Genomic DNA, 20,868 nt, shown 5'->3' on the forward strand with positions numbered 1-20,868 from the left:
GGCAGTTTTACTGAAAGAACTGTGATACGTTCACATACACACGGGTTTGTTTAGATGTCTTTTCAAGTCCTGCTCCTGTTCCTATAAACTGCCTTTAAAATAAAAGTAAAAAAAAACCTCATGGTTTAAATCCCGGCGGTTCTTACTGTGCTATGACTTGCATCTAAGTAAATTGGGAAGAACTCTGCTGATAGGCAGTGCTGTAAAGGAAGAATAGGCAGAATTGGGTCCTTTCTAGGCTGGGCTGAACTGTTCTTTTCTGGTAACCACACGCGTTTCCATACACATACTCTCAGATGGTATAAAACTGGAGAATCCCATTGAATTTGGCAGAGAACCATTGGAGGAGGTAGTTCACAGTATTAGAAAGCCGAGAGCCATACATGTGTCCAAACCCGCCAGCTCTTTGTAGAGCTTTGCAAAATATTTTGTCTCCTTGAATTTAGATTTCTCATTCATCTTTTAGTCATCTGTGCTTGTCACAGGAATCAGCTGTACAAGAACAGTTCTGCTTAAAGCAAATTTCATCCCTGTCTCAGTTCTCCGAGATTAGCAGCGTACACTCACTGTGTTTTTCAATCTCTCTTGTGATAGTAAATAGGAACAGCATTTATTTTTTCCTTTGTTGATCTACAAACCAGGAAAATATCTGTTGTTTCTAAATTTAAAGCGTGCGCTGTAATGTACAAGGCAGATTTAGCAGTACAGTAAAAATTACCAGCTGTACTTTGGTACTGAAATAAAAGTAAGCATTTGTCATCAAATTCTAACGTTCTTGGTAGCATTCTCCTAGATTTGTTCTGAAATAAATTGTGCAAGCAAGTCTGTAGGGGGTGTGTTCAGCACTGAGCACTTTTTAACATAAAGGACACCAAGGATTTGGTGTGTCCTGCTTCCTTCCTTGCCCTGAGAAACACGAACTCTGAAATACAATAATGAACTCATTTAGTGTACAAGAGAAAATAGGGATTTGATAAATGAAATGCGTAATTATGTTTTAAAATAAATGGACACCCCTGTGTTCTTTGCATTTCCACATACGTTGTATGTGTTGATTAATGTTTGCAAGTGAAAGGGTTTTAAACTGTTTCTGGAGGAACAGACCTAAGGAGGTCTCCCCGACTTTGCATAAACGGTTTGATGATTAAAGAATATCTTTTTGTTTAAAGGCACTTTTCTTAAACCTTTGAAAACTGCCTCGCTTTCCAAATGAAAACCTAAAATTGGTTTTACAAAATTATTACATCTAAGAATGACTAGTAAGCCCGGGCAGAAATGTGCTCTGTGTCATGAACATATCCAACATGAAAGGGATATCATGCAATTGCCTCCAATGACAGGGACTACACATGTTGACCAAGAATTCCTTTCCTGGTCCCTGTGTCATCTGCCAGTTTTCCTTTTCCAGCCCTTTCCCAAGAGACAATATTGATCTATACAAAAATGCCCTTCCTCCAGTGCAAGATTCTCGTGTATATTATTATTCCTGTTTGCTCCAAAAACTACAACGACTGTGGCACTTCCACCACAGGTATTGTTTACACACATACACTTAAATATCCTAATAAAAGAAAGTGATTTAGATTACATCCTTGAATTTATAGTGGGAGAAGGAAATGGCTTTAACAGGCTGGGAGACTGGAGCACTGTAAGTTCTGACCAGGAGAAAGCTGCCAAAAGTAAGAGGACACAGAAATGGGTTCTGTTATTAGAGTCAGTGAGGGGGACAGATGGCATCGAGGGGGGAACCACAGCCCCTGTGTGGGGCTGGAGATGTGGCAGTTTTCAAAAGAGTCAGAAATGAACAAGTGAGAGACCAGCCACGCAATGTCAGTTCTGGTGAGACCAAATTTCAGAGAAAGGTGGGACTTCCAAGAAAAATGTGGTAAGGTCACTAGAGATATGAGTCTCCCTGGCAGCTGGGTTGGCCGTTTTCCTGCAGGCGACCAGCCAGGGCTTCATTTCATCCAAACCGGGAATAAAAGGGAAGCTCCTTTGGCCAGGGAAGCCCTGACACAAAGAGGAAATCATGTTGCTTCCATAAGCATGGAGCGAGGCTTGTTTCAGTGTCTTTAAAATACCTGGGTGCCAGGGAAGCTAACGGTGCACTTATGCAGTCCAGAAAAGTCTTAAGAATGTGAAAACACCACTTTTAGCAGTAATTTCTAATCGCCGCATCACTACTGTAAAATACAATTAACTTGTCATGAACTTCTGGTTTTCTATACGAAGCTGGTGTAGAACCTGGTGTAGAACCATGGTTCTATATGGCTGTGGAGTCACGTAGCAGGAACCCCCTACGATGTTTCTGACCACGGGGAGAGGGAGATCAAGGATAGAGGGAGCAGCAGGAGTTCATACAGCATTTATTCCTTCTCTCAAAAGTCTTCATACGTGTATGTTGGAGGACACCTAGACCTAACGCGGTGGTTTGCAACCGTGTTCAATATGAGGCTGATGGACTTTTCCCAGTGAAAATGCAGGAATTTCAGGATTCCCCTGCGAAGTTTAACACCTTTTCTACGAAGACTGTAGAAAATTAAAAAACTATATGCTAAAAAAGAACTTGCTGGGAAGATGTCATTTGATGTTTTCCCTGTGAATAATTCAGATGAGAAACATCTTCCCTTTCATTTTTATAACCATTTAGCCCTTTCACTTTCACTTTGACCTTGCAGATAACTACACACATTTACTACTGGGGGGGGTTCATAGCTGGGACATTGATTTGATCTACTCTGTTTTTAAACTATGGGTCACATTCTGAAGAAAGACCCAGCGAGATCCATTCCACTATTATTTTTCTAACACGAATACTGACTGCTTCAGAAGATACGGTGCTGTATTTTTTGTACATCTGGAACAAATGCTCCAATTACCAGATTTTGAGAAATTAAGTACAAATAGAAGAGAAACACAAATAAGTTACAAATGGAAGCAAGCAAGAGATTTACCACTAATGAAATACATTAATTCTTAAAGCAAAGGTAACAAAAAGGAAGAAGTTAGGGCAATCATGAATTTGAAAAAGACAAACACGTTGAATCAGATGGTCTTTATCTCTCTCAGAAATCTTACTGCCTTTCTTCCCTTGGCACTTACTTCAAATACCCTTCTAACACCCTGAGGCACAACAGGGGACAAAGACCTCCAATGAAAAAAACACATAAAACACTACAAGTCCTGTAATTTATAGTCATGAAAAGCAGTTTTTCTAGTCTATGTCATGAAATGGCTCTGCTGCTCTGTACCATGCACTAACAGAGACCAACTGAGCATCACAGTTTCCAGTTGAAATCGGTTACATAGATATGCATAGTCAGGGAAGTGGAGATGGCAGGTACTTACTTTGGGAATCCCTAAGCAGATATGCAATATTCCAAACCTTTCCGGGACCTTACTGATCTCCTGGAAGGTGTTTTCTGGGAGCATAAGGATTTTTATTTATGCTCTGTAGAGCTCCTGTGAACTGTGAGATGAGTATATCGTGCTCCGACTTTACAATTATATCCATAGAAATAATTCAGTAGGAATGACCCTTTTTTAACTTAGCCTAGATTTTAGTTTTTATAAGTGGACAATAACACAGCTTTGTTAAATGAGTGGTTTTGACCCTTTGAAGGAGGAGGTGTGTGTGTTGTGCTCTGCATATATCAGCACTTGACTGCCGATCACAACTCTAAGTTTATGAAGCTCTATGTATTTGTACTAGAATTGAATAGTATTTTTTATTTCACACTAAGTTTAGAATACAAACTTTTTTTAAAGGCTTTAATTATGACTTTCATCCTAGTTTGCACAGCTGTGTACAGAGCTAGGTTTAAGGCTAGTTGGAAGCTAAAGTGTTGCAAATGCAGTTGCGCAGAGTCATGGTCTCATTCTGTTTATTCTCTTTAAACATATTTATATGCTAACACATCAGCACCTCAGTTTATCCAGAATTAACCAGGAGGGGCAGGGAGAGAGAGAATCCAGGCAAGTAATGGTAAATGTCAATTCCAGCACTCCAATATCCACTGTGATACCCCTGAAAACTTTGCAGTCATGTCACCTTTATTAAATTTAACTGCATAGTTTTCCAAACCAAATATAGTGAATTCAAGGATTTGGCAAACTGTAACTACCGAGGTCACTTTTGGGAAGGTGTTATTCAGTTCTCATTAAAGACAGAACTGAGGAGGGAAATGGAAAATCAGACACTGAATATGTTTTCTGCATATTCTCAGAACTGTGTATTGCTTGTTCTAGGGAAGGAATGAAGGTATTATTTCTATTAATCACTAGCTGTCACAGAATTATTTCTCATTAAGAAAACTCATATGATTCCGTAAAACCTTAAGTAAATGCAGAAAGTTCATTACTTTATATACTACCTGTTAAAACAAATATACATCATTTAAAAAAAAAAAAAAAGAAGAAATAGTGATGTTTGTTATTACTGTGGACTGTGGATCAAAGAAAAATGGGACAGAGAGTACCAGGTGTGGGTAAAAAACTTAAATTGATGCCTACTGAAGCACTTCAGTGCAGGCAGTGAAGGAACACAGTGACACTCCAAAGGGGACAAATACCATTGCAGAACTTAAAGCCCCAAGAAAGAAAAGGGACCGTGTTGAGAGGTCAAGTATGTTTGATGCTACCCTCAAATGCATTCAGATGACCAACAAGGCAGTAACAAGGATGAGGCAAGTATCTACTCAGGCTTTTTATGCATCATTTGTCAAGCCAGCGAGTATGATGGCTGAACCAAAAAATCTCAAGGAAAACAACTAATTTTGGATCAACCCACATTTTTTTCATTTTCTCCCCAGCAAAACAATAAACTGAAAGGGGATTTGACCAGAAACAGAACATTTTGTCTTCAGTTTATTTAGTCCCTCTTTATTTTAATTTTGTTAGTTAAATTTGAAGTGAAACATTAAAAATGCTATAATGAAATACTTAGTCTTTCCCAAATATGTTTGCTTTCTGAATATTTCCTCTGAAACCATTTATTAAATTTGACCCAATTTCTTAAATACTTTTATTCTCCCTTCATGATGTGTTGAACTGGTTAATCACATTCTCCATTGCCAGTATTTTGTTTCCCAGGAACAAAGGACACTCGTGTTTTCTCCTTTTATCCTCTTAATTGAAATGCATAATGCCTCATCACCAAAATACTTGAGTGTTTTCCATATTTAAAAATGCTCTCCAAGAAACCTCTTCCCATCACTTTTCCTCCGCGTGGTAGAGGCACAGTGTGAAAATGAGAAGTTGGTAAAGTTTAAATTTAAAGACATGTGCATGAGTGAAAGAAGGTGAGGTCGAAGTGGAGCTTTTTGTACGCGATTCTGAAAATGTCACGGTTATTTGTCCTTCCTTTCTGGAGATGGAGGGATGGGATGGCATAACCCCTCAAGAGAAAGAAGTTACTCCAAGGTAGCATCAACCTGACACAAGAGTTTCTGTTCCAAGCCCAAAGACTTGAGTTAAAAAGGGAGGGGGATGCATGGATGCTCAGCTGGTACAGACAGAGTAACACTAAACCAAAATCTCTTCAGTAAATCATAGCTGTGGTCTACCGAGTTGTCCTGAGTTAAAAAGGGAGGGGGATGCATGTATTGCTCAGCTGGTACAGACAGAATAACACTAAACCAAAATCTCTACAGTAAATCATAGCTGTGGTCTACCGAGTTTAGAGGTGCTTTTTGTACGCGATTCTGAAAATGTCAAGGTATTTGTCCATCTTTTCTGGAGATGGAGGGATGGGATGGCATAAGGTCGAAGTGGAGCTTTTTGTACGCGATTCTGAAAATGTCACGGTTATTTGTCCTTCCTTTCTGGAGATGGAGGGATGGGATGGCATAACCCCTCAAGAGAAAGAAGTTACTCCAAGGTAGCATCAACCTGACACAAGAGTTTCTGTTCCAAGCCCAAAGACTTGAGTTAAAAAGGGAGGGGGATGCATGGATGCTCAGCTGGTACAGACAGAGTAACACTAAACCAAAATCTCTTCAGTAAATCATAGCTGTGGTCTACCGAGTTTAGCAGCAATTTAATTTTTTCCCCAGGACATATGTATCTATATGTTTTGCTCCTTGGTATAGTGAGCTGCATTAATTAAAGTAACAAATCCACAGACAACCAGGGGCCACTACAGAATCCCATGCTTCAATGTACAGTCCTTCTGGCTAGGCCGGGATAGGAGGATGAGAAGTATTTTAAAGCTGGGGATAATTTGGACAGCTGCTCTCTATAAAGTCAACAAGATCATAATAAGTCTATTAGTTTGACAATTGAAAGCCACACATCCCAAATGAGGACCCAAAAAAAACCCCCAAAAAACAACCCAGTTCTTTTTTTTTTTTTTTGTGAGGGCTTTTCCTCTTTTCAGACAAATGATCTCAAACTTGCTTAGACTGAGCTTCAGTTAATCGTGTTGCCACGCTGAGCAATCCTGGAGGGGACGGTGCTAAATTCAGAGTAAAGGAGATGCTTCTGCCGTGGTTCTGTGCAGATATTTGGTAAGAGAGAGCACAGGAAGGAGCTGTTTGGGATCTGCAGCTGAGCGCCCTGGAGATGGAGGAAAGCTGTCCACCATGACTCAGACACAGATATCTTAGCACACTTCCCATGTAAATGAATTGAGATAGAAGTATAATGTTTAGCTGCTAATTACATTTAGACTCCTTTGGGGAACCCACCAAGATTTCTATGAATGTACAGTTCCAGCCTGTGAACAGACAGAATTAATCCATTGGTTTGCTCTAACAGGGGACCTAAAAAGAACAATTACTTACACTGCTGTGATTGCCCTTCTTCAAGGTTAAATTCTCCATACAGATCCCACTCTTGTTCCTCACATGAGATGATTTTTCTTTGAAGAGCAATGAAAGCTGTCACTTTAGCTATCCACTTATTTATTTTGTTAAATTAACAATAGTGCTTTTGGTTGAAGATAATGGGTTTTTTTTCCATTAGTGGTTATCCCTCATCGTTAAATTAACAACAGTGCTTTTGGTTAAAGAGAATGTTGGTTTTTTTTCCATTAGTGGTTATCCCTCATAAGATATATTTTTTTAAAAAAATTAAAGAATCAGAAAATAAAACCTGGGAAGAGACTTCAAAAGGGTTTCTCATCATAACCCGATTTTCCAGCAGATGTTTGTCTTAACAAAACCTGTTTGCAAAAAAAAATTTAAAAATTAAAGAATCAGAAAACCTGGGGAGAGACTTTGAAAGGGTTTCTCATCATAATCTGATTTTCCAGCAATGACTTTTCGTTGCAGATGTTTGTCTTAACAAAACCTGTTTGCTCTAAAAACCCTCCATACCTTCCCCACGTTACCTCTTCCAGTGCTTCATCCTTCCTACCCTTACAACATTTTTGCTAATGACCTGATCTAAATTGCACTCGATGCAATTTAAACCCCTGACTCGCTGCCCACTGATGGTGCCCGGGTTTTCAGATGTTCTCTCCCTCCAGTTGAGATGTTGCCAGCGCTGAGACAGCACCAGGATTTCTTCAGTTGTACAGTCCCTTTTCCACAACAGCGTGATGCTGTTAATGCACATCCAGCTCGCAGCCCCAATATAGTCCTTTATCCCTTGGTGCAGAAACGTTCCTTGAGCTGATGCTCTCCAGCAGAGCTTCATGAAATTCATTACTTCTACATAAAAATCCTGCCTTTATGCCTTTCATTTGCTGCTTTTTTTTTCCCTAAATTGGTGCACTCACAATTTTTGTGTATTTACTCAAATGTTGCATTCATAAAAAATACAAATTTTTATAAGTTGGATGTAGCAAAGTGGATGTACACCACTGCAAATAAGCTCTTTGGTGTAAGATATTGGAAGTTGTTAAGCAGTTCTCTGTTCAAGATAGTTCCAAGACAGGAAGAAGAATGGGGATGTTTGTAGGCACATACTGCACGTGTGGATTCAGGAGAATGATCAGTAGCTGACAATAAAGCAAAAGATATTTATTCAGCTCCTTCAAACAGGACGTAGCTGAGGAATGTAATAGTAATAGTCTCATTTTACAACCAGATTTTTTAAGAAATCATGCTTTCATTGACGATCTTCAGGCTCTCCCTTGTTTCTCCACATCGTGGCTATTGCGGGTCCCCAGATCAGGTTTGATCAGGTGTTTACATCTCTTATTAATGTTTTCTGGAGGGGAAAAGGCTTTGCTGTCAGAGTGCTGCTGGGGCTACTGCATCCTCCTCCTCTGCTGCCAGCTCTGCTGGTGGGAATCCTTTCTGGAACAGGAAGATGTAACACTGATTCCCCTAAAGGTTAATTCAGGTGGTTTATAGACGCAGCGAGTAGGTTCTGGTCAGCAGACAGCATGGTCTGTACAGGATCCAACAGGAATATGGGGTTGGAATGCATCCTGTGAAATTAAGGTAAGTTTTAACCTGCGAAATGGGGTTCTGCATTTTGTCAGCTTTCCATGTCAGACTCATTTCATGTTTTAGGCACTGCATTTTAGGTGAATCTCACGAATACTAAAAGCACCTTTACAGTGCCAGGGAGGCCTTCCCAGCTGTCAATGAAGAACATACGGTTTTCATGACCAAACTATTTTCCTTTCTAGTATGATACATTTGTGGTTTTTTTTCTTTTAGGTGGAGAGGATTGTAGACAAAAGGAAGAACAAGAAGGGCAAATGGGAATATCTCATCAGGTGGAAAGGCTACGGAAGCAACGAAGACACCTGGGAACCTGAACATCATTTGCTACATTGTGAGGAATTTATCGATGAGTTCAATGGACTACACGTGACTCGGGAAAAGCGGTCGAGACACGGGAAACAGGCCGGAGCCCCCAAATTTTTAAGGGAAAGCCGAGGGTCATCTCTTGAGAAAATATCACATAGACCTTCTGAAACTGGGAAGTCTAAAGGGTCAACACACAAAAGGAAGAGAATTAATCCGTCTCTTCAAAAACAGAAAAGAGGATATGCAGCAAAGCCAGCATCTGCTAATGACAGGGCTGCTAAAACTGTGACTTACCGAACTACTCCCAGCGGTTTACAGATCATGCCACTGAAAAAGCCACATAATGGTCTGCAGAATGGAGATGGCAGTCATGAAAAGGATTCTAGACATTTTGGGAATGGTTCACAACAGCAAAACATGGATTTAAACGATCACGAAGGAGAACAAAATTTGCCCAGCGTGTTGGAAGTTAGTACCGATACACCTGTTGTGAATGGAATTGGTATGTCATTTAAACTCCAGTCTTGGGAGGGGGGCGGGGGTTAATTGCAGCAACTGCAGAGAGTCCACTCATGGAAATCATTGTCATGTTACACCAGTGATACGGTGAGAGGCACATAAACAAGTTTCACGCTCTTTCCCCGTACATTATACCATTTTTTTGTCAGTTGGCTTCTCTCTGCTTCTCATGGGGCGACGTTAAGCAGCCTGGGCTTTGTTACTTGCCTTTGCAGCCTAAAGTCCTTGTGGGAAATGACAACAAGGCGGCGGAGGTACGTACAATCCTGCAGTGTTGGTGTGTCAGCAGGCACAGCTCATTTCTCAGTTATGTGTGCTCAGACCCATGGTCTAGAAAGATCAGGATTATGTTAGAAACAGAATTAAAACCCTCTTGGTAAAGCGTCCTGGTAAGTATGGCTGAGTAACAGCCAAGTGCCTCAGTATTAACGCTTGTCATACTCAGGAGTACTCGGGACTGCCCGGTCCTTGTCTCTGACGGTGACTGGATACATCAGGAGTCACAAGACATGCTGTATGGGAAGGTACAAACAGCCTTGAGGTGAATGAGAAGAGACAAGAGAAATTTCTTTCTAATCCTCATAGTTACTGGCTGGCTTAGTTCTCAACGAATAAAGGTTTGTGGGTTTGTGTTCTCTATAAATACTATTCGGCTTAATGCAATGAAGTAGCTTCTCACTATCCATGCATGTCCAATCTGTGGGGTTTGTTTCATCCAAACAAATGTAAAGCCTTGATGGTTCTTTGTGGCAGTAATTTCCAGGGGTTAACAATGAGATGCACATTTTATTTGGTCAGGTTTTTGGGTTTGGGGTTTTGTTTGGGTTTTTTTGACCTTTACTTTCATGGAAGAAGCTCCTGTCCTTATATGAAGAGATAAAGCAGAAAACGTCCTGGCAATCCGTGGGCAGCCCCAGCCTTTTCAGCCTTGCTGCCACACAGCCTTTCCAGATTCCTGGTAGTTTTCAGTATCCTCTTGTGCCTTTGGTGTGTGGGGGTTTTTTTAATACCTTTTAAAAACAGCAGGAGCGGTTCCAAATGATTTCCTACTGCTTACTGATATAGTGCCCATACAACCTTGTGAGAATTATTTTTTCTGCTGTTACACACTGCATAAAGGTTTTCATTGAGTGATACACAGTTGTGCATGGGTTTCTTTTTCCTTGTTGGTTACAGTTAATTTAGAACACAGCTATATGCATGATTCTTTTCATTATTCATTTAATCTGCTTTACTGTTGCCAATTCACCTTTTTCTTATGACTCAGTGAAGCTCTTCAAAATCTTTCTGAGTTTTTACTCTACTTATTTTGTATTCCCTTCAAATTTTCCTCTCATACTTCTCTTCCCAGTTCATTAATACATACATTAAATAAACTAATCCTTCTGCAGGTCCTTGGGGCAGCCAACTACTAATCATTCGACATGATGAAAAGTAACCATTTGTTCCAATTATTTATTTTTATTAGCCACTTTCTATAGCCCATGATAGCGCTCATTTCCTTAACAGCTTCTTGTGAATTGCCCTGCCAGAAACTTTTCAAAAGTCAACATAAATTATACCACCCTGCTTTGCATTTTCCACCCTCCTGGCAAATGCTACTGGATTTGGGAAGTAGGACTGACCTTGCCTGGTCTTACTGGTTACATCCTGTAACTATTGGGATCTATCAATCCAGGCATTAAATACCTTGTCAAAGACTCCCAAACCAGCAAAATGTGTGGTTCAGCTCTAAATGCATAAGTAGCCCAGATGATGTCAATGACACGTAAAATTGAGAGTACAGGCTTTGGTATTTTGATGAGTTTGAGCTCATATAAGACTGCTTCAAAAGTTATTTGCTTCTTTAGAAAGACTCACATATCTAATTACAGATGCATATAAAGTTATTTTTCTTTGCTTTCTTACTGTTTCTAATGAAGTTTTTTTTAATTATTTGTTTTATGTTATTCATTGTGGAAGTTGTGGTAAAAAATGCATCTTTAAAATACATTAATTCCCATATTTTAGAATTATTATTTTTTTTAACAAAGAGCTAAAGGGCCACAAAGAACTGTAAGGTCAGATGAGCCTTTAATTTGTCCCCACAAGAGCTAATGAATGGCATCCACCAGCCCATTTGAATAATCCCTGTAAGAGAGCTCTATTTCTGTAGAAAGCTGCTTTGCCTGAGCAGCCAGGTGTTCTGCCATGGGCTCCTGCCCCAACATCTGATGTATCCAGCTCCTGTAAAACACTTCTTTAGGATGGTTTTTGCATTCTCTGCATCCATCACTTCTGTTCTGTACTTTGCTCTCCTTTCTCCCTTGCATTCTGACCTCCCTGTAGGCAAAAGCGAGAGATCTTTAAATCTCTACCTGGTTCTCCTCTGAAAAACCCATACTCTGCAGCACTCCAAGGTCAGAAATCCCTCCAGTCTTGCTGTGGGGGACCCAGCACATACATGGTGGAGAAAACTACAGAGAGGAGAGTTGAGACTACCAAAGTAAGAGATGACAGAAACTGCTGGAGAAGGGTCAAAAAAAAAAACCTAGCTTTTTTTTTAATATTGCCCTACAAGCTTGAGAGAAATCACATTTCCTGATACAGGATGTTGCATCATTTGAAATGTCAAATCGAAGAAACTTGTGCTACTCTTCAACAAGTCCAACAATTTACTGAGCTCCCTCGGTGTTCACACTCATGGGGAAGTAGCAGAGATGGTGCCAGGGTGATTCTGCCGGGTGTCCTGTTAGTACCACACACTCATTTTAACGGGGACAGATGTCACTCTAAAACTGCTCTGAAATTTTACAAGTTACAAATGAAGAAAAGTTTCAGAGGAAAAATACCAATTTGCTGAATAACAGAAGTTTTGTTCCAAACATCTTGGGTTTCAAAACTTTCTCCAAATCTGAGCCAAGGTCCCAAGGCTGTGTCCCCTGGGATCGGGAGCGATGTGGCAGTCCCCTTGGCAGGAGTCCCCCGTTTCGGTCGGAGGCAGCCAGCTATGCCAGAGGTTTCAGGCAGTCTGCCACGGAGTCTGGAAGTCGAAAGCCCGACATGCCCCATCAGCGCTCGCAGGGCTCCCAGGCACTGTCTGGAGAACAAAGAGGGAGCCTGGAGGACCTGGGTTTGGCTCCCAGAAGCTGTGGCTCCCGGGCAGAATCCAATGAAGCAGAGATTTGTGTCAGCTTTGAGATTGCCTCTGTGGAGCCCAGATGAATGTCAGGCTCATTTCACAGCTAAGTGTAAGATTGCACAGAAAGCGTATGTAGAAATTTTAAGTTGGTCTTGAGATGAAGCCTAGACTTGAAAAACTCAAACTTTCCCCACAATTCAAAAACCCAGCTCTGCTACCAGTGTTGGCCTATAGTTGAAGGCCTCCAAAACCCATCACCTTGATCCAGTTTTCTTTCATATCATGATAATGTTTAACTACCAGTTTATCGAACCAAGCAATACAATTAGTAATTTATAAACTGTAACTAGTCAAAAATATCTATTTTGTTTGTCTGTGGTATACCAGTTCTGTTCAAAGAAATAATAGCTATTTGAAAACTAGTTTTTGTTGGCTCCTTGAATGGACTTCCACCAGCCTGTGTTTGGTTTTGTCTACAAGGTTGTGTACTTGGGTACAATTGTTTCCTGCTCAACCTATAGATAGAACTTTCACCAGTAAGCTCTTTACCCCAGAAAGATGACTGTCTATCTACAGATGTATGCACAAAATCATATATGCGCCCTAGTGGAGGCCTGGAACCTTGCTGACATTGACACAGACCTTTCTTACCAAAAACTGTCTTCTGCCTTTTACACATCCTGTCATAAGGAGAGTAGAGTCATCTTTATTGAGTTATTTAAGAGTCTGCAAATTGGGAAATGTTGAAAAACTCTGGGAGAAGATCCACTGATGCTCCCAGGAGCTAACAGTACTGTTCTGATATTTGTTGTCTTCTGTTACCACATTTCTGTTTCTCTCCAGATATTGTAATTGAGAGTGATTGTTTTGTCAAGTTTCTTGACAGCATCAAAAAACATCCCCTTTTCATTTTCTCTTTCCTTTTTCTACATTGCTCTATTTCTGTACCATCTGCTGAAGAATTTTTGCTTGTCATGTATCACTAACCACTGTTTTTCTCCATTACAAAAATCTTTGTAGTCTTGTGGTGCCCTTAATTTAAATACTCTCTATGAACTTAGTCACTGCTTCCTTTTGTTTTTTTAGCTTGTTCTGTTTTATTTATTCTGGAGCAATACTGGCAGCAAAAGACAACCAAATATGCTTGCTTTCTCAGTTTGGATAAAAACTCATTACTTTTAGATATCTTACAGATGCTCTCTTAACTGGAGAAGTCTGAAATTATTAGTAAATTATCAACAGAACACTGCTTTTAAGTATGTACAGTTACCCACAAGAAAGACAGAAAGGAGACAGAGAAAGGCTATGGGAAGGCTGAGGAATGCCAAGCTGTTTTACCAGGGAGCATGGTTTATTTCACCTAGAAAAATCAAAGCCCTACCTCCATTATCCTTTTCATCCAGCCTAAATGCACACTGCTAACAAAAGGAACAGCCCAGTCCTCCTTCCCATCACATCCTGATCATTCTTCCCATGCCTTCCCCTGCACCAGTTGTAGTACTTTTGAGGATATGGGGTGAACCTGATCTGTTTGAAAATTAACCATGGTTTTGCAGGGTGAGTTTGCAGCCAGAACAATTCGTCAGGTCCATTCACAGTATGGCTCCCTACCTGCACACTGGTTCCAGCAACAAAGATCACTGCGTAGGGTGGTGACACAGAGACTGCTCCATTAAACTGGCTGTGATGAAATGCTAAGAAAAGACGTGTCTGAAAATAACAGTAGCTTGAGTTGTCTTTTGCTAGCAGATAGAAGCAGTGGAAGGAGATGGGAGATCCAAGTCCTCTAAAGCATGGAGTGGTCTGAGGCTCATTGCAATCTTTTCTCTCTCTGTCTGCCTCCACTTCTTAGACTCTTAATTTCCAACGTGTCTGCAATGTGTCTGCCCCCGTCTCAGACTCAATCTGGAGTCTTTAGGCAGTTTCTAGTACCAACAGCAGCAGCAGTAACATCGTTACATGTTGTTGTTCCCTTTGACAGTAGTGGAGTGTTAGAGAAGATACAGGGGCAGGCAACTAAAACGATGAAGAGGATTATAAGAATAAAAGAGGCTTCAGTTAGGAGAGGGGGAGGCTGAGGGTGAATATGATCAAAGTTTACAAAATCATCAAGGCCTCAGCTGAAGTAGACGCAGAACTGTTGTTCACTAAATCCCTCAACAGCAGAACTAGGGACCCCTCACCGAAACTGGTAGAACATCAGATAAAGGATGAAAGACATTTTTTCTCTGTGTAGTGGCTACACAACTTCTCAAACCCATACCGCAGGAGACAGACAGCATCAACAGGCTCAAAAGGGGATTAGAGGAATCCATGAAAAGGTCCATGAGCAAATACTGAAGGAAACAGGAAGGATGAGTCCTCTCATTGTGCTACGCAACCTTTAGGGATGGTAGTGGGGAAAGGACTGCAGAAAGTGGCCAAGCTTGTGTTTTGTTTTCTCCTTAAATAGCATCCTTTACTGCCATTCTCGGAGGAGGATTACTAGATGCACCAGAGGTCTGGGAATATTGGAAGTTCCCTTTAAAAATATTGAAACTTTGTCTAAACGTGTGGTTTTAGGTATTTCACAGTTCTACAGCTGATTAAAAACAAGGCAATAATTAGATTAAACTCCCACTAAAGGAAGGAATGTTTTCTCCTGTTCTGTTTTCTTTTTGTACTTAGACGGAGCATTAAATCCTCACTACAAACCAGTAAACCACATTGAGAGGTACCTAAAGCTTCCTTAGTTAATTTGCAACATCCTTAATTTGTTTCACGTGCAGTATAGATTGCTTTGAGAATGCCTCTTTTTTCCTACGTCACAGTCATTTTTCATTGTGACACACTAAGGTACCATTACCATTGTGGGTGTTAAGCAGGTGCTGTTCCCCCTCACGCAGGGGACAGTCCGGATGCGTGAGTGGCTCCAGATCAAACTCTCCACAGCTCCATCACATCCATCCAACTCTCCATAGCTCCATCACATCCACCCACAGACGTGCTAAATTGGCCTGATACAACTTAGAGTGTTGACTTCAGATTTTGCTGGTCATTTTCTCCAGTTTATCAGATTCAATCAAGATCACAGGGATGCACTGAAACAATTTACTCACTGTATATTGTTCTGTTAATCATCCATTCTTGGAATTTCCACTTTTCCATTTATGTTTCTCTCCTATTTAATTTAGATCTTTCTTTCCTCTGGTTAAATTTCCTTCAGCTGGTGTGCAGTCAGTTAAAATATTTTTACAAGAACTATAGTTTCTTACCATATCTATTTAATTTACAAACAATACATTACTCAAAGAAGAATACAACAAAAAATTAAAATAAAATTACTACCAGGAGGCTTTTTGTTGAGCTGGATTATCTGTGTGAGTTAATCTTCTACCATTCTCTTACCTTCTGTATTTAAAATAGATGTGGTGTAATCTTCAACGCCAGGTAGATAATTAGTACAGTTGGTCTGACACATCTTCCATTCAATGGTCATTTGTGCCTCTGATTTTAGAAGTTCTGTACACTTTTTTGAGACCTTTAAGTGTTCACATTTTACTAGTTTATTGCTGGGTCAAGCAGCATAGTAAGGATTGAATAGATAAAAATGCAATATTTAAAAGTCTGCCTGAGTCAAATAATTGATTTGTTTCAGTATATTATTCCCAATGCTATTACTTTTCTATTAGTAATTTCACAAGTTGATTTTGTTTGTAAGAATACATGTCAAAATATATGCAGTAGCAAAGCCTTATGAAAAAGTAGAACTGTGCCATAAGAAATTATTCGTAATTTTTAAAATTCAAGCACATGGTGATTTCTACACTAGTAGATAATTCTCGTCAAGAGAACAAATTTCAAATTCTGCTGGCTTCAAATGCTTTTTTTCCAAACTGATCATCTAGGATTGCACCAGTTGAATCCCCTGTTTGGTATGATATAAGCAATACTTTAGATGGTATCTCTTAATGAAATAGAGTTTTATGATTGACTGAAATACCAGACTGTTTAACAAATATGCATTTCTGTGTATAGACATATTTGTACACACATGCACACATTACATGGTGAGGCCAAATGATGCACCAGTTAAATACTATTACACACTCTATATATTTTTAACATCAGATATTGTAACTGCAGTGTATATACAGGCATTTCACAGGCTGTGAACAATTCCATAGGCCATTGCCAACAGAGGTCTCAGACAGTTTAGGTGCCTACATAAACGTCGAGTTGAAACACAGCCAATCCAAAATGAGGGTGACTTTGGTCCTGAGTGTAATCTGTTATGAATTCACCACTCAGTTCTCTTCCAACAGAGTATTTTTAATGGGACAGGGGTCATTTAAACTACAAAAATTAAATCTATGTTCTAATATTCGTGTCATCTGCCCTTTAAAAATTCCTGGCTATTTGACACCAGAAGCTGGAACAGGTCAGCTTTGGCAGGAGTAAAGAACGGAACAAACAAAAGTGTTTTCATTCAGCTCTTTCTTAAATATGGCGCATTGTGGGCTCATGTATATTTAAACAAAAAACAGATTTGGAAACTATTTCAATGAGCAGAGTGACTTTAATCTGTGTTCCTCAACAACCTGTCTCTGCTGTACTTTTAATGGCAATAGTGTAAAACATCCATTATTAAGAAAGGAGTATTGCATAAAAAGCTTGTAAAGTTATTTTCAACATTCCAACTCAGCATCGTTATCAATCATAATATATTGCTTATTATAGAGGAACTATAAACATCAACAAAGTGAGAGTTTACAGTTCATATCATTATCAATCATAATATATTGCTTATTACAGAGGAACTGTAAACATCAACAAAGTGAGAGTTTACAGTTCATACACAGTGGAAGTCAGGATAAACTGTCTTTTAAAATTGATGTACTATTACTCTCATTTGTTTTTAAGGAGGAGCTGTATCTTTCTTGTCATGGTTCCCTTTTTGCCCTACTGCTGGATACCCTCCAAAATGTCATCAGCATTAATATTTTCTATCTACAAAGTCCAATATTAATATCCTATCTGTTAGTCAAAAGTCACTAATCATTGTTACTGTAAAATGTAATGAGCAGCAGTTTGGGATGAGAGCACAGAGGCTGGCTGACTGTGCTCCTAATGCCAGCCACAAGGATACGTGGAAGAGGACGGCGGTTGTGTCACCTTAGTAAGACATCCCTTACCTTACTGTCACCTGTCAGTGTGGAACAACTGTCTGTTCAGGTTGTCGTTTGAAACTGGTAATGACTTTTTGGTCACCATAGAAGGAAGACAACGTAGCTCTGAAAGGTGGGATTTGGACTAAACCTGTCGTGTCAAGTTCTTCCAAAGCTGAAGTAGAGTTTGCCTAAGAATTCAAGGATCAGCCCAAATCCATATGAAAGACTATGATACAATTGGTTTCGTCGTCAAAGCAGAACTGAATCCCATTAAGAGCACCAGTCCTACATCCTATATAATTCCTGGATCTAGAGGTTGTCTGATCAGAGAACAAAAGTACTGAATGTTGGAATACAGAATAATAAGAATGGCTTGAGGCCACGTTGGACTAGCCAGGCAGATTTTTGATTTATCAGATTTATCATGTAGAGCCTACTGTAAATACCGAGCTATGTTTAAGCTAATAGAAATTATCACTCCATATCTTTGAAGGTACAGACATAATTATGCTTTGATTCTTTCCATCTGAAAGGTTCTTCTCTGGCCAATGGAAGCTTGAATCTACACAGCACTGTGAAAAGGAAACTAGATGGGGAGAAAGATTATGTCTTCGATAAGAGACTAAGATACAGCGTACGTCAGAATGAAAGTAACTGCCGGTTCAGGGACATTGTAGTCCGGAAAGAAGATGGTTTCACACATATTTTGCTGTCGAGTCAGACTTCAGATAACAATGCACTGACCCCAGAGGTAAGCGTGTAGCATAAAAGCCAAAGAAAGGCACCCTAATGTGTGCGTTATCTTGAAAACACTGCACTTGAATTGGATTTCATTAATTTTTATCCTAATAGATTATCTTAAAAAAGAAATATGGAATTCAGATATATCTAACTTTTTCACACTTGGGATTCCTATCAAAAAGAATGCAATGGAAATTAATTTTTAATTTACATGTCTGAAACTGAAAATTAGAAGTAAAGAAAGGAATGGCAGAAGCAGCATTTCCAAAACAGGGTTGTATGAAGCAGTTGTTCACATGTTGAAGTTACTCATAGTTACTGTCCTTAGAGAAATCTGGTCTCTTTCATTTTATTAATTTAAATAGTGCTCCAGGTGTTGCATACGGAGGAATTTCAGACTATAGACTGAGACAGTAATTCTAAAAGTATACCTTGATCCCTAATTGCTTTTTCTGTAAATCACTTTATGAATCCTTATTTGTGAAATCTTAACTAATTAGGGGGTCTAGTCTCAGCTGAAATGCATGAAGTTATGATATACTGAGTGGTGATTATTATTGTACACTTAGAGTCAGACTTGGCCTCGTAGCTCGTACTACTGCAGTACAAATATTGCTGACTGGAAGGGCTGAGAAGCTTTTCCTCCCGTTCCCTGTGATCCCAGCACAGTGAGCAGTGATGCCCTGGGACACCTTTGCCATGTCAGAACAAAAGAGGTGTCAATAAATGCCTCCATCAGGATGCTCCTCCTGGAGAGCCAAGAACATGCTTGAGCCCTGCTCCACCTGGGCATTAATGGCCTGATGGAAAGGGGTCACCACGGATCAGAGAGGAAACAACAGGAGGTGCCTCCCAGCACCAGTCTGGTCTGTCTGAGAGTTCTGCAGGCAGAGCTTCACGAGCTGCCCGCGGATCTCTACCTTCTATGCCCTCCAGACACACCAGTGCAGCTCTGTCTTGTACAGTAACTTCAAGATAAGAGCATATAAAATACCAGTTTGAGCACCATTTGAGAGAAAAGTAGATTGTAGCTTTGATTAATTATTTTATTCATTAAGAAACTGAATGACTTTGAAATGAATTACTTCAGATAAAACCACTGACAGCTATCATGGGCCCTAAATTTGACTCCCCTTCCCAAACGCACACCTGCACATGGACATTAATACACAGAATGATACTAAATAGTTAAAGCTGTTGTAACATACATTTATCATACTTAGTTTTTAAACTATATGATATTTAAAAGGACTATCTTGGTAAATAACACGGAACGCCAAACACCTGTTTTTAATACTAATTCCTTAAAACGCATTAGATTGTATCAAATCCATCATTCCATCCATGTATTAATTGCCACTAATTGACACTGCAGGTAATTTAAACACAGAGATCAAGGGCCTGAAAAAGTATGAAACGAAGGATTTACTATGTTCAGGATGAACAGACATACCTTTACTCTGCTGGCTGGGCTGTTCCGCATCAGCAGTGTTCAAATGCTTGAGCCAGTGCATTCACTGGGGCTCTCCAGGTCTCCCAAACCAATCCCTTTCATTCTCCAAAATTTTTATATGCCAGGAACCCACCTCTGTGGAAAAATAAATGATAAGCATATAATAGTCCTCCTCTTGCATCACCAGCATAGACTATTTCTAGAACCTTTATTGAAGCTCACTCGAAAACCAGGAAATACATTTTAGAAAACTGCGTTACTGACCAGGATCTGGCTGGTCAGGAATTAATCAAGGTAATGAGTTCTCCACATTGAGATTGTCTGTTTAAAACTCATCCAGGCTGAGAGCAATTGAACGCTCTTGCTCTCTGAAGGCAGCTTTGCTGGCAAACATGAAAAGACTTCTCTGGCCTCAGTCCAGGCTGCAGCCCATGATTGTTCACACCACGAAATCCAGCACCTCCAATATTGGCAATTCCACACCCTTCCTGGCAATCGCAGCAAAAAGCCAGGAACTGCAAGGAGGAATATGCTGAATGCCTTGTCCCTACAGTTTGTCACCCACAGCCATAGCTGAGACAAACTGACAAGAGTATTTTAGGGACGTTTACAATATTTTCAATTTTGACACCTTTTATCACCAGTGACTAAAAAGTACAAACACAAAATTCCTACCAAATTTTAAAAGTGTGTTTCATTTTGTCAAAAGAAACATTACGTTCAGGCTTTATTAGACATTCAGTAAATTATGTTTGCCAAATAGTAAATGATTAATTTACTCAGAGCAGGTCTACTTGGTGTGGTTAAAATAGTGGTCTGGTTATTCCCGGCCATCTATGTTAGGAAAAAAAGAAAAGATGTGTGCACTGCCCACAATCATTATAAAATTAAGCTTATACAAAATCACTCTTACCCCTAAACAGCCCCGCTTCCCTTTGTGCTTTATTTTCATCTTCAGATGAAATTTAATAGTTTTGTTCAACCATTGGCCTCTGCTACTTGTGCCAGTTAAATTGAAATAACAAAGAACTTATTTATAAAAAAAATAAAAGAAAGAAATGCTTAGAGAAGTCTGTCTGAATCCTCATCCTATGTTTTTGGTACCCACATCACACCTGTGGGTTTGTGCAGGTGATTTTAGCAAGAAATCTGCTGATGCTCCTTCCGGCAGCATTTGCA

The 20,868-nt window shown here is 39.8% G+C and overlaps 1 protein-coding gene across 1 annotated transcript in view; it reads left to right on the forward strand.

The window, feature by feature from the left end:
* The first annotated feature begins 1,443 nt into the window (after positions 1-1,443).
* CDYL2 (chromodomain protein, Y-like 2) overlaps positions 1,444-20,868 on the forward strand; it is a 36,494-nt gene continuing 17,069 nt past the window's right edge. Inside the window, exons 1-4 of the mRNA XM_014942140.1 lie at positions 1,444-1,531; positions 8,070-8,128; positions 8,613-9,207; positions 18,029-18,246. Coding sequence (XP_014797626.1) covers positions 1,444-1,531; positions 8,070-8,128; positions 8,613-9,207; positions 18,029-18,246 — 960 coding nt within the window. The remainder of the gene's footprint in view (positions 1,532-8,069; positions 8,129-8,612; positions 9,208-18,028; positions 18,247-20,868) is intronic.

This window comes from Calidris pugnax, unplaced genomic scaffold (genome assembly GCF_001431845.1).
Source record: "Calidris pugnax isolate Ruff unplaced genomic scaffold, ASM143184v1 scaffold28, whole genome shotgun sequence".
Lineage (NCBI taxonomy): Eukaryota > Metazoa > Chordata > Aves > Charadriiformes > Scolopacidae > Calidris > Calidris pugnax.